Source organism: Anabrus simplex, chromosome 5 (assembly GCF_040414725.1).
Source record: "Anabrus simplex isolate iqAnaSimp1 chromosome 5, ASM4041472v1, whole genome shotgun sequence".
Taxonomy (NCBI): Eukaryota; Metazoa; Arthropoda; class Insecta; order Orthoptera; family Tettigoniidae; genus Anabrus; species Anabrus simplex.
This window is the reverse complement of record NC_090269.1, coordinates 226,070,042-226,084,774: the sequence shown is the minus strand read 5'-3', so window position 1 is coordinate 226,084,774 and position 14,733 is coordinate 226,070,042. Positions and strand designations below refer to the sequence as shown.

The window sequence follows — 14,733 nt, the reverse complement described above, 5'->3', positions numbered from 1 at the left end:
GAGGAGCTTCGTATCGCGCTCGCACAAAATGTCGGGCATATACTCCGGCAATTAGAAAATAATGTACCGGGCTGGAACAGTTCCTGGTACAATATGTAGTGTGTACATTACCGACCAGCGGGGTACAAGAAAGAATCACCTAAATAATTTGGAATGGGAATTCGAGATAAATTTCAGAAGTGATGTTGAGGGAAGATATTTGGTGACTAGATTATGAAGGGTGATTAAAATAACTTTGAACCTAAACAGTTGATCTAGATCGCTACGTGTACAGAGACTAGTGCCAAACTTATTTACAAAGAGTAATCTCCCAGGAGAATGTAGAGAACAATAGAATAAATGGTATGTACGTTTAGGTAAGCAAAATAACCTTATTCAACAAGATCAAGTATGGTATTCATCAACATGGTTAGGCAAAGGTTGCTGAATTCCAACACAAATTTGTTTTAAATCTATGTACAGTGAATCATACGAAAATTGAACGAGATATGGGGTGGCTGGGAGAGGGAAGGGGAGGGGGGGGGTTAGAAGGAAACCGATATACATGACACAAAAATGTTCTCAGTAAATGCACAAGGAATAAGTGCAAACACACGAAGATAAGAATTATGCTTTAAAGGTAGGAGCAGTTCGAATGCACTCAAGAGTGTATATCCTAGCGTGCTTCAAAGGTCCGTAGCCTATTGACACAAAATGGGATTTAGTGCTCTGTAACTTGGTGACTCTCTCAACTTCCTACCATCCGGAGAAAGATAAAATGAAAAAATATCTTACATAATGTGATCTCTATGTCTCACCTGAAGAACACCAGCGGTCGATGGGAGCAGAGAACCAGCGCTATGTTATGCGCTCTCACATCCAGCGGGCGACGGCCGCTCGTTCAACCTGGCGAGTTAGGCCGGGTGACGAGCATTCATATGATTTCAGAGTTCATTCTAGAAGTTGCGAGACATAGAGTTGGCGTCAGGTGTGCGGGAGAGTCAGTCGTGTGTCGAAAATGGCGGTCAGTATGTGAAAATGAAGGGCGATAGAGGGTAGTGTAATATGAAGTACTAGGAGTATACAAGGTAAGCCCGGGCTATCACTGCACATTATGAACCCTGATAACCCACCGCAATATGGTAAGTACACGACAAGAAGTATTCAGATACCTTTAATATCGAAAATAAAATAAAGCGATTATGGTAATTGGTCCTCAAGGAACGAAGTATTTAGATACTGGAAAATAAATATGAAGTGCGTAAATGTAAATAAAACTTAACTTAAGGAAATAAAGACATGTTATTGATTGTCTACAAGAAACTCGCACTGCACTACCTATTAAATGTTTAGTTCGGCTCTTGAACATCATCAGATTCAGATTATCTGGGTAAATATAAATTCAATATGAATCGTGACACACCTCCTAAAATTACCTTATTGTAATTTGGACCAAATATTTCAACTCGTTTGTGTATACCTGTCAGAATAGTTATTTCTTTGTAATTTTACGGTATCTCTGCGAACGATTTAACTTTCTCTACCATATATAATATCTCTCTTTCTCGCGAGCAGCCTCCAGCGGGCGATAGGAGTAAAACGTAAATCTAATTTAATTTTGTAATACGCCCGAAGCCCCACGGGGATCCAGAACACGAGGGACTACATTTTAAACGTCGTCGACGCTAAATGACAAGTACTTCAGAGTTACTGGACCAGCGAGAGAGCGCTGACAGGACTATATCTCAGTGAGAACGGAATTTTCAACTAAAACACACATCTCTTCTTTTATACATTCAAACAATTGAAATCAATGACAATATACACATGAACACACATATTTAATTGGGTATATAACTGAGGTCATGTGCTTTAAAATAGCCTCAACCACAACTTCCCAAAAATGAGAAAGGTAAGATGCTGAAAATATTAATGGGAATATTTGATGATGATTGTTGCTTTAAGAGGCCTAACATATAGGTCAACGGTCCAGAGTATATGGTAAAATGTTATCGATTCCCCTGCTATTTTCCACTATGGGCATATTTTGGAGAGGCATTTCACAGGCTCACCGTACACTACTAGTAGTTGTTCAGGACTTACACAAAGAAGATAATACAGGGACAATATTTCCTAAGTGAACCTTATCCTCGAAAGATGTGTCATTTTAATGGACGAGAATTCGCGTGACCCTCGTGCAGTTATCGTTTACAGCTTCCTTCGTCGCGCTGATATTATCATAATAGTCTTCGAGACCTACCGCCCATTTAACATGTCTGGAATAAATAAAACTTGGCGGGTTAGATACCGGCTCAGTAAGGTGTTGTTTGAAGAGGTTCCAATTAGCCAGTATCGTCTCCTGCATGACAAAATTCAAGCACCTCGGCGTGTCCCAAAACCGGTAGAGTAGTTAGTGGAAAGTAAAACGAGTAATACATTATAAAATTGAAGTGAGCCCTTTATTGACGTTTCGAACCACTATCCAGTATGTAAGACACTGAATTGCCAGTGAGAACTGGACGAATAATGGCTTGAAGACCTTGAGGATGGCATACCAAGATGGGATGAAGAATGTGCTCGAGCAAGAGTACGATCTACCAATAGTGATGTTCTCAAGATTTATGTAGAAAACTCCAAATGCCATCTTTTAGAAAAAGTTATTTTCAGTCTCTTGGGAAGGAATTATTACATACGTATTTTATTTACATGAATGAAGTCTTTTGATTCCGCAACTGTCATGCATTACACATTTCATAGCTGAAATATTTTTTTTCGTAAGTGTGTACTTCGACCAATGATGACGATGATGATGATGGTGGTGGTTCTAAGGTGTGAAAAACAGTTTGTCAGCTAATCATGCAAGGGAAAGGAAGAGATTCGACACTTCGAAATATGGTTATATTGAAAGAACGGATTGGTCCATGAAATAGGAGAAAATGGAAACTTAATAGGCCTCACAGATCTAACATCGTCCGGTAAAAGTTAAAGTATTAGTCAAGGTAGATAAGACAGGAATGGGGACTAGAGAGGCGCCTCGAAGAAGTAAATGATAGTAATACCATTCCCAACTCGTCGAAGTCAATCCACGCTCGTAGGTTATCAACCACAAGGGTTGGAGGGGAAGCGTTTCCAACTTTCGATAAATGGAGGTGTTGTCTAATTGAGGTTACGACAGATAAAATACTGACCATAGCGGTTTCTAAAACTTTCTCTCTTATTGTCAAATGTTTCTGAATATACTCGGTCTGGTAGACTTTTAATTGATCATGCCCCAGATTTTCCTGTTGTTTAAGAGTAGAAACCAGCTTCGTACCTCGAGTCCCCGGGTTCAATTGTCGGTCAGGACAATGCTTTTTACTTGCATCAGAGGGATGTTCGAGGTTCACTCAGCCTACGTGAATACGATTGAGAAGCTGTCTCACTGTGAGATAGTGGCTCCTCTGTAGAAAGCCAAGAATGATGGTCGAGGGGATTCGTTGAGCTGACCACGTTGTCATCTCGCTATCTGAAAATCTTTGGGCTCAGTAGTGGTCTCTTGTAGAGGTGTGACAAACGGTTATTTTTGTATAACTGCTACACCTGTCATTGCTACAAGAAAGTAACTGTGAAGTAACAGTTAAAAATAACGTCCAAACTTACCTTTTAATGGTCACAGCCTGATCACGGCTTCAAGCTTGTCCCCTATCAGCTGTGTTGCGAAGTCCCATTCATTCAATCGCACATGTGCGCACGCATCACTGCACGGTTGAAAGTCTGTGCAGCAAAACACGCATTCCAATTTGCTATAAAGTTAACGATAGGCAGACAACGAATTAAATGAGAAGACCATATAGCGTCCTTTCTGAAATTTAAGGGAGTGAGTTTGACAATACCCCGATCAAGGATAGAAGACAAGAAAACACGATGATCTGTCCACCAAACCTCAACACAAACCTGTACAAGAGGATTGATGAAGTAAAATGAAGTAATGTTATGCTAACTATAACATGATTATACGGGTGAAACTTATAATAATATTATAATGTAGGTAGCCCTGCGCAATGTCTGATTCAACGATTACCCATGAGTAGTTGAATATGTCGTAACAATTTACACTTTAGTTACCAGATGACAGCAATAACTTAAAAAATAATACACTACAGTGTATTTGACTTAAAGCAATCTCCTACGTAAGCGCTCTCACTTGGAAGACTATCTGAACTGTGAAGGTGACATTCTGTCCCACTTCCCAGTTACTATTTTCACTAGTACGTTACTCTGTTGTCGTTACTTGGTAACCTGTTATTTTTTCTCGTTACATTTGTAACAGTGAGATGCATGTAACTGTGACAAAGTAACTGCTACGTTATTTTCCAGCCATATGTAGTCTCTTGGTCGACCAAATCCCTAGGCTGCAGCAACGTGGATTTTACCTTGGTTCAATATAACATCCGTTTCAGTACCTCATGTTCTGACGACAGTGCACTTAGTGTTATTGCAGGAGGTATTCTTATGCAGAACTATGATGGAAATACAGATTTTTATTTATTTCTACAAACATTTCATTAGTGTATTAAGGATGTCAATGCAAAGTGAGTATCAGGCTAGAAAGGACAATAATAATAATAATTTCGTGTGGCTATTTCTAGCCGAGTGCAGCCCTTGTAAGGCAGACCCTCCGATGAGGGTGGGCGGCATCTGCCATGTGTAGGTAACTGCGTGTTATTGTAGTGGAGGATAGTGTTATGTGTGGTGTGTGAGTTGCAGGGATGTTGGGGACAGCACAAACACCCAGCCCCCGGACCATTGGAATTAACCAATGAAGGTTAAAATCCCCGACCCGGCCGGGAATCGAACCCGGGACCCTCCGAACCGAAGGCCAGTACGCTGACCATTCAGCCATTCAGCCAACGAGTCGGACAGAAAGGAAAATGCTTACCATGGATAGGAAAAGACGTTGCACTAGACCAATAACGCTTGAAGTAAGAAGTAAGAGAGAACTATTGTTTAACAGGAGAGGTTGAACAGTTTGTTGGCTGTTGGAACTCCGTCAATTATCTCTGTACGTGATGTGATATACGTTGAAGAAGATCGACGACTGCTGTAGATGCAGACATCTACGAATATATTGGAGTTAATATAGATTTGTCTCAATTTACATTTTCCGGGAAGCTAATTGATGAATACTATTATTGAGTAAGACAGTTTGACGACCAGTTAAACGGTAATAATAAATCTCGTTTTCAGGGTACGAGGATACTTTTAGATTAAACATTGTCTACTAATGTCATTCATTCCATGTCATTAGTAGACAAATAAGGTTGAAATAATCTTCTTAAGGCAAGAAAGGTAATATGAAGGTAAAGGTGGAATTCAAGAGGAAAAATTGGGGCAAATATTCACCTATAGGGAAGGAATTATGGAATAGAATAATTCAGCAAGGGAAATGTACGATAAATTCCAAAGTTCTCTGAAACAATTTAAGAAACGTTTAGGTAAACAATTCAGATCAATGATGATTGATTGATTGATTGATTGATTGATTGATTGATTGATTGATTGATTGATTCAATACCATACTGCAGATTCCATATCATTTCGATTTACATCTTATTTTAATAAGTAGTTGCAAATAGGGTCAGTAAGTGTATCTTTAATTTGGAAAATCATGGAAGATGTGTCTCGTAAGATATTCGTATAGGCCCTATGTCTGCATCGAGCTGTTTTATTCATCACGTACGGAGATAATTGACAGAATTCCAGAAGGCAACAAATTGTTCAACCACTCTTGTTGAACTTTTTTTCTTTTTACAATTTTGCTTCACGTCGCAACGACACAGGAAGGTCTTATCTCTAATTCTCTCGAAATATACCCACCCATTCAGTGATGGGTTTAGCTTCGGAATCTTGGTGCCGGTTTTTGATCTTGGTTTATTTGCCCTTGGTTGGGATTTAGGGTGCTGTTTTATGGCAGGTATCAACTGTGGAAGGGTGATGTGAAGTTTTGAAGTCTGGTAAGTGATCTGTTAAATTGGTGATGTTATGTTGTGGGTTACAGCGAAATCTGATAATTATATATCCCTATACCGTAAGTAATTACCCGTAGGTATGAAATATGAACTTTTGAAAGAATGAACAACGATACAACAGATCTTTCACCACTACATTCATACATTTCTTTCTAAAAATATTCATATCAAGTGGCAGTATTACCTTGTTCTTGAGCCCATCCAATTAGTGACGGAACGCGAGCTTCGAAGCTACTCAGGCATTGCTCAAAGCGTCCCCTGGCGTCTAGGCCTACTGTCTCCAGGTTCGCTTTGACACCGCATAGAAGTGCTGTAGCGCAGGCTGAAGACTCTCCCACCTGGGCGTCTGCGTTGTAGGTCTGAAACAGAAAAGACAGAGGTTCAATAGTACCTAAAGTTGATCAATGAGACTATTACCACGAAGGACAAATGCAACTTTTATTATCTAACTATAGTAAATGAAATACTTACTAGACTTTAAAGTCTCTTCTAGTGCCAGTTAGGATAAGAAAGATTACGACAATAGTAGGTTCAGAGTGTAAGTGTGCAAATTTATTTGCACAAAGTACGCTATGTTATTGTTATACTTATCGTATAAATTTGTGTTAGCAGTGTTTATGTTTGCACTTTCGAAACTTCAGAATGTTAATAGTAAAATGCAAAGATCCAAAACTATTTAGTCTTTCTAAATACCATTTTTATTAATTAACAGATAACATACTGGCGAAGAATGATATTTTCCTAACAACTGGAATCCAAACCCCTGTAAGCAATGATCACCACCATTATTTGAATTGTTCCTTTTCATTGAGATTTTTGGTGATTTAAGAAATTAAAGACATACTGTGTCTCAGAAAGGAATTTCTAACCTTAATGTTGCTGAGAATAAAATACATCAATTATTCCTATCTTGGAAGTCAATTGTTAATGATTGCCGTGCACAAAATATAGAAAATCTCCCGACGAAAACTGAAAATTTCCCCCTTTACATGAGCCAGTTGTTGACATTATTTAGTTCTTTTTCTTGGTTGAACCGTGTTGTTGTTTTCTGTACATTCCGTACAGTTTGCCAACGTTTCGAATACAAAGAATACTGCAATGGTTCGACCCGGAAAAAGAATTAAATAATTCGGCACACCCTGGAAGCTTCACTTCTAACAGCTGTGGACATGACCGTGACAGTACACCAGAATGCAATCCAAAGAGATATTTTATTTTCTCTAGTAATATAAGGACAGCTCCAGAACTATCTAGAGATCCTGGAGCTTGTGTTGTATGTATTTTGCTATTTAGTGAATAAATGAAAAATTCAATAAGTAACATTTAAAGTGCATAAGTAATCAAGGTGGGTCTAAAACGTTCCATTAATGATACCATAACACAAACAATGCAAAGATTTTAAACAAAACACTTTTATTCGCCTTCAACTACTTACCCTCCATTAATCACAATACAATTTTGGCAACGTGTGTACAGCTGCTGGAAACTAGCAGCGAAGGCGTCTTTTGGAATCGATCGAAGCACTGATATCACACATCTTGGGATGTGCAGTATGACAACACAATGTGTGCTTTTCAAGACTCCCGTGAGGTGGGGAAACAAAAGGAAGTCTGCAGGCACCAGACCAGGCACGTTACAGAAAAGTTACGCGCCACTTAGCCAAAAGTTCTGCATACGGATCACAGTGTTCGAGCGGGGACTGTCGTGGAGTATATTCTATTTGCCTGTCCTGTACAACTTTGGCCGAACACGCCAGATGCATAACAGCAACAGTTTCGAAGCGTTCTCGTAGAATACGGCGCTGACAGTTCGACCCTTCAGGACGAATTTCTGGCGGATCATGCCATTGCTGTCGAAAAAAGCGAAGAACATTGTCTTGATCCTGCACTTTTGGAAGCGACACTGTTAAGGACGTGGGGAACCCGGTGAACACCATTGATTGTAGCTTGGTCTCCGGATAGAACTGGTAGCACCAGCTCTCATGGCTTGAGAAGATGGTTTTCATAAAATAAGTATCTTGGTCACAAGTGTCAGTGAAATGTCAGTGTTGCCTTCTGTCCGCCAGTCAGTGTGCGTAGCACAATTGCAGAACAGTTCTTCTACTTACCCAAATTGTTGTGAATGATGGTGTTCACAGCGTTGTTGCTAATCTCCAATTACTCTGATCCTTCTCGGAGACAGTCGCCGATTTCTTGCCAGAATCTGTCACTCTTGCTCGATGCTCTCTGCACTTCTGCTTGTTGACGGTCACTCCGGACGTGGCGCATCATCAAGAGTTTCCTACCGGGCGAGTTGGCCGTGCAGTTAGGAGTGCGCAGGTGTGAGCTTGCATCCGGGAGATAGTGGGCTCGAACCACACTGTCGGCAGCCCTGAAGATGGTTTTCCGTGGTTTCCCATTTTCACATCATGAAAATGCTGGGGCTGTTCCTTAATTAAGTCCACGACCACTTTCTTCCCATTCCTAGGCCTTTCCTTTCCCATCGTCGCCATAAGACCTATCTGTGTCGGTGCGACGTTAAGCAACTAGCAAAAAAGAATTTCCTGCCCATCTCGTTTGACACATTTTCTGCTTACACTTTCTGTTCCGTATTTTTGCATCAACATAGCATGCATTTCCGTCGCCGTTTTTTCCGAGTTGTAACAAAACTGGGTGTTCATGCGTAGCTCCGTTGCACAAGTTTTCACACGCACTACGTTCGACTGGTCGCAGCATACCGACCTGCTTCATCTTCGTGTGTTCAAAACTAAGTGGCCTTTCTCGAGATGAGCCTCTATTCACATGCGCATGCACGCAGTGTTATCACACGTTACCATTGTGACATCGGGCCATTCGCCGGAAATTTTAGACACACCCTCTGAAACAAATACATTACATAGGTAACAGGTACAGGTACGCCCTGTTGATTGTTCAAATATATATTATTAAATACAAATGATATTTAGACCAAAGAACCTAGAAAAATGTTGCAATGCGCTGTTCTAAGGAATCTATATGAAACAGTACATTTACGTGCGTAACAAAACTGATAAAGTGAAAAGGTTAAAATCGTAGTGACAGAACGCTGTGATTGAATGAAATTCTTGATATTAAACCACATCGGTCACTGATTCTTGAGCGTGCATTAGAGAGACTGGTAGGTTCGAATCCCACCGTCGACAGTCGTGAAGATGGTTTTCTGTAGTTTCCCATTGTCACACTATGCAAATGCTGGGGCTATACCATTATTTAAAATATGGCCGCTTCCTTCCAAATACTAGCCCTTACCCATACTTACGGCTCTGAAAACATTATGGTCAAGTTGTTTTTGTATTAATTATAATTCATCGTCTCTACATATCGATACTACTAATGACTATTAAAGAATATAATTGTTTTCTTCGGACAGATGTCCTAACCACCGGCTATTGACTCACTGATTATCACTGTTTACAAAACTGTCATCTTTAAGTTATTAATATCCTGGCATCTCCTTCATATTCAGTAGACATTGACTATCCTATTATAAAATAAATCTATTTGGAGATATTTATGAGACTTGTTATATTGTTCCTTGCCTGCAAACATTTTGGGAACGAAAATGTATATTTATTTTGTGCCTCTGTGTATCTTGGCTAAGTTATGTTCCAATTACAGTCCCCTTTCCCTTTTTCCCTGTTCAACTTGTGTATTTTATACCTGTGTACGAGCTATAACTTAAGAGAATCTACAGCCACGCCCACGGTTCCACCCAGTTTATTCAAAACGGAGCGGAAATAAAATCATTATGTTCGAGTTGATGCAAGAAAGTTAGATTGCATGATGCTCCGTGTACACGATCGTGGAACGACAAAAGAAGAATCAGTAGAGCTTACAAATTGAATAATTCCTGTTATAGTAAGTGGCCTAGACTATTCAGAGTATGCAAGTCATATTTCTTGTTAGAAGTAGCAATACAACGGCAAGTACATTACACTGTTCTTTGCTTGGATAGTAGATTGGTGCGTTCTATTCTGGGAAAAGCGGGATCTTTTGTATTCATGGGTGTGAATACTAGATGCTTCATTCTCTATCTCTAGCGCGGTATGTATAAAGTAGAGCTCACCATATGCAATAGATAGGGCTGGGAACTCAAAAATGATGGATAAGCGTGAGCTGTAAGTATTCTATTACGTAAGTAGGTTTGACCGTTTAAAATGAGAACCATCACCTTAGGGGGGAGACCTAGCTCAACACGGGAAAAAACAGGCCAATATTCATTCGATTGTTAAATATGCTACAAACGTTGTTGAAAAATTCTGCACATATCCCAGTATTGGCATGCTTCCTAGCAATCAGAAGCAACTGCAATAATTTCAAAATTCTAATTATAACAGCTTAAAATAAAATGTCCCGCCTTTTTAACAAAATATCACGGTTTCCTTCATAACTCTCTTACTGTTTCACAGATAATAACGATTTTTTAAGGGTTTCTTCCCATAGTGTTGTACTACAATCTTTACCTCATTCAGATCAATAGGATTTATATTAGATTTTATATAAAATATTTATTTTTAGTATTTTCAGGTGCGCGGAATAAAACTCGACAAAAATATCTAAATCACAATCTATGTTAGTGATTGAGGTTCATTTTACAGGTGGGGGTTTGATATACACTTTAAAAAAAGGAAAAGTACGAACATTCTTATAAACTTGCAACTTATAAGGGAAACAGTGATATATTGTTAAAAAGGCGGGAAACTTAATTTAAGATGTTATAATTAGAATTTTGACATTATTGCATGTTGCTTCTGATTGCTAAGAAGCATGCCAATACTGGGATATGTGCAGAATTTTTCAACAACGTTTGTAGCATATTTAACAATCGAATGAATATTGGCCTGTTTTTTTCCCGTGTTGAGCTAGGTCTCCCCCACGAATGCTACAAATATGACTGATTTATTTTCATAGCACAGCCTCGATTTAACTTTGAGAAGAGAGAGACCGCGGACGTGGACGTGAACGAAGGACGGACACTGTTCAACATGCAGCTTGAACATCCATCTTCAAAGCAATGCAAATGCCGCAAGATCGCAGAGAATGAAGAGCATTATGCCTGTTGCTCACGGTAAAATTTATTGTACAATAATTTAGTTTTATAAAATTTCTGTTGCTCACGGTCAAATTCAAGTTTTATAAAATCTTTGATAAAACTTTTCATAAAATAGGACGTGTTCTACTACGTAAAATTAATTTTACGAAACGAACCAATCAGCTAAGCTGACATCACGATGATGCTGGTTCTACGTCGTGAGAAGATTGTGAAGCTCGATTGTAAACAAACACTTCTTTCTAAAATGGCAGGATCCGGGTGGACTAAGGAAGCTGTTAGTGTTTTACTGACGAATAACCGAAATATCTTTGTTTGTACGAAGTTAAAAAGCCACTTTACCACAACAGAAATGCAAGAAGGGAGGCAGAAAACACAATCACCGAATTCGTATATGAATGCTGGTCTTCTAACCTCAACTAATTTTCGACCAAGGACAGCAGTCCTCTACCTTCTTCTCTTCTTTTTATCCAATCCCGAGTCCAGCATTTCCTGGCATTCCTTTTCTTCCCTTTTACCACTGTACAACATATAATTGCAGTTAAAGCAGCAAGTTTTGCTGTGTTTGTTGGAGCCATACTCTCAAACACACTGTAAGTTGAACAGCTGCACGGCCGACTTGATGCGTCGCTCTAGCTAGCTCCTTACCGGCCTTGACAATCGGGTCCACGCACTGTAATCGGAGTAGTTACACAACTCGACACGTGGCGCTGGTGGCCGACCTATTTGCGGTAGAAATGCATACTTCCTTATGGAAAATATATTGACTTCGATTGCCAATTTATCGTAATTTAGAGTTATGGAGAATGTTACATAGGTTAATACTGTTAAAATGATTAATCCTAAAGGTTACTTTCGTTGATATTTGCCAAAATGATGTGAAATGAAACTGCGGGGAGATGACTTAGTCCAGCAGACGTTCTGATATTGATTCTGATTGCCGATGTATCTTAATTTAGGGAATAAAATAGTATGTTACATTGACCAATATTGTTAAAATGATTAATCCTACAGGCTACTTTCATTGATATGTGCCAAAATAACGTCGTGAAATGAAACTGCGGAGGATGGAGTAGTCCAACTGACGTTCCTTAATTGTGAGGAATAATAGTAATCGTTTTTATTGTCATGGCATTTAGATACATAGCAGAACATACCTCAATACTTTTGTCTCCTGATGTTAATATTGAGATTAAGAGTCATTGTTCAATTAGAGTTTTAAAATTCTTCAAGCGCTGCTCTCAGGAAGGAGGCTGGACAAAACATAACAGTCTTACTTTTTCCATATTCGTTGTATGCATAACAAAAATATTATGACTCATAGAGGTTTAAATTTTAATTTCAATGTATATAGTTTCAGATTACGTTTCATTCATACCTTCCACTAGAATATTAAATACCGGGCAAGTTGGCCGTGCTAAATTCAGACAATAATTTTTACATGAAATGCAGTAGAGTGGACCAAGTTAGCCGCGCAGCGTGCAGCTGTGAGGTGGGAGCTTGCATCCGGGAGATAGTGGGTTCGAACCCTACTGTCGGCAGCCCTGGAGATGGTTTTCTGTGGTTTCCCATTTTCACATCAGGCTGTACCTTAATTAAGGCTACGGCCGGTTCATTCCCACTGCTAGCCATTTCCTATTACCCCGGCGTCATAAGAGCTATCTGTGTCGGTGCGACGTAAAACAAATAGCGAAAAACGAAGAAGAATTTTAAATAAAAATTCAGTGAAAGAAAAGTATTTTGAGTAAATATATTGTAAACTGTTCTCTGCTCGATGATGATGATGCTTGTTGTCTAAAGGTGCCTAACATCTAGGTCATCGTCCCCATTTCTCAGGTAACAACACTTCATACGTTGGCCTTACCGTCATAGCAGTAGTGATTCTTACTTGTGAATGTTTAAATGTTAAAGTTCAGATTATCTTGGATAAAAATGTGTTGTGTTGCTGACATATGTCAAATACGACACCGCCTAAAGGATTATTCTATGAAAGAAAATTAACGGGTAAAAATACCTGATTAGCGTGATTAGCTGTCACTTCTGGAGGCCCGGGTTCGATTCCTGGCCCTGCCACGAAATTTCAAAAGTGGTACGAAGGCTGGAACGGGGTCCACTCAGCCTTGGGAGGTTAACTGTGTAGAGGGGGTACCGATTCCCACCTCAGACATCCTCGAAGTTGTTTTTCATAGTTTCCCACTTCTCCAAGCAAATGCCGGGATGGTAACTAACTTAAGGCCACGGCTGCTTCCTTCCCTCTTCCTTGTCTATACCTTCCAATCTTCCCATCCCCAACACAAGGCCTCTGTTCGGCATAGAAGTTGCGGCCGCCTGGGCGAGGTACTGGCCATCCTTCCCAGTTGTATACACCGACCCGGAGTCTCACGCTCCAGGACACTACCCTTGAGGTGGTAGTGTTGGGATCCCTCACTGAGTCCGAGAGAAAAGTCAACCCTGGAGGGGTAAACTTAGTAAGAAAGAAAGAAAGAAAGAAAGAAAGAAAGAAAGAAAGAAAGAAAGAAAGAAAGAAAGAACGAAGGTAAATACCCGAAATAGAAACGGAAAACTAAGATGAGAATGCTACTTGCTTTTAGCCACTCCGTAGTTCTGTCCTGGTCTACAGAGAATTCGTGAAATGATAGTGTCCCTTTGCTCTTTTTTTTCCTGTTCGGATTACAAAAAAGGCACACAGCAATAGATATTCGAATGTTTCCTAACACAGTTAAAGAAAAGCAAATCACCACACCATTAAAAATTAGCGCATAAATTAAAATTCTTGTTCAGGACGAAGTTACAGCGAGAAATAACTTTGTTCTTGTTTCCATAACAGTTCTGCTCGAAGTACGAAAAGGTGCACAAGAATGTCGCAAATGCCAAGATTTGTAAACACAATTTTAAAAATATAATCACCACATTACACAATAAAAAATAAACTCACTAGCGCATAACTATCAGATCTCAATATCAAGCCAACAAACACCTCATTGCGAACACATTGCCAACATTTACGACAGAAGAACCATATAAATAAAACTGGAAATGCGGCAATTAGCGGTATACAGCTTCCTGTCGGTGGGTAGTAGGCCAACGCTCCAGCGGCATTATGGTGAAACTTTCCAATTACAGCTTTATGCTGGGCTTCACAAGCGATTGGCAAGGCCGGTATAAGGAGCGCAGCGAGGGATCCAGTCGGCCGTGACAGCTGATTCTTGGTTTAAAAGTTTATCGATAGATGGCAGCACATACACATCTTAGTTCAGAAGTGAGTTCATAGATGGCCATCCTGATGCTTCCACCGATTTTATAAAATAATTTTACCGTGAGCAACACAACTTATTTCCATCAAATTTTTATAAAATTAATTGTACAACAAATTTACGAAACATTTTACCGTGAGCAATAGGCATAACAAACTGCACTCCGAGAAGACCACGATCCTCAGGAGTGAGGAAACGACATCCATTTATTTTCTTATTACGAGTATTTTGAACTTGTATGTTCAGTATGAGGTTGTTCTCCGAATTACTGAATTTCTGCTCAGTAGCGACTTATTAGTATGTATTTCACATCCTATTTAGCAGAAGTGCCAACTTAAAGATTTATCTTGTAATTAAAGGCTGATCTTTCCTTACAAAAAGGATCAAGTATGAATTAATACCATTCTTTAGCTATATGAAGACAA

The 14,733-nt window shown here is 39.5% G+C and overlaps 1 protein-coding gene across 1 annotated transcript in view; it reads right to left on the bottom strand.

The window, feature by feature from the left end:
* LOC136874455 (alkaline phosphatase, tissue-nonspecific isozyme) overlaps positions 1-14,733 on the bottom strand; it is a 369,978-nt gene that overhangs the window by 260,180 nt on the left and 95,065 nt on the right. Inside the window, exon 3 of the mRNA XM_068227809.1 lies at positions 6,172-6,346. Within this exon, the coding sequence (XP_068083910.1) occupies positions 6,172-6,346 (175 nt within the window). The remainder of the gene's footprint in view (positions 1-6,171; positions 6,347-14,733) is intronic.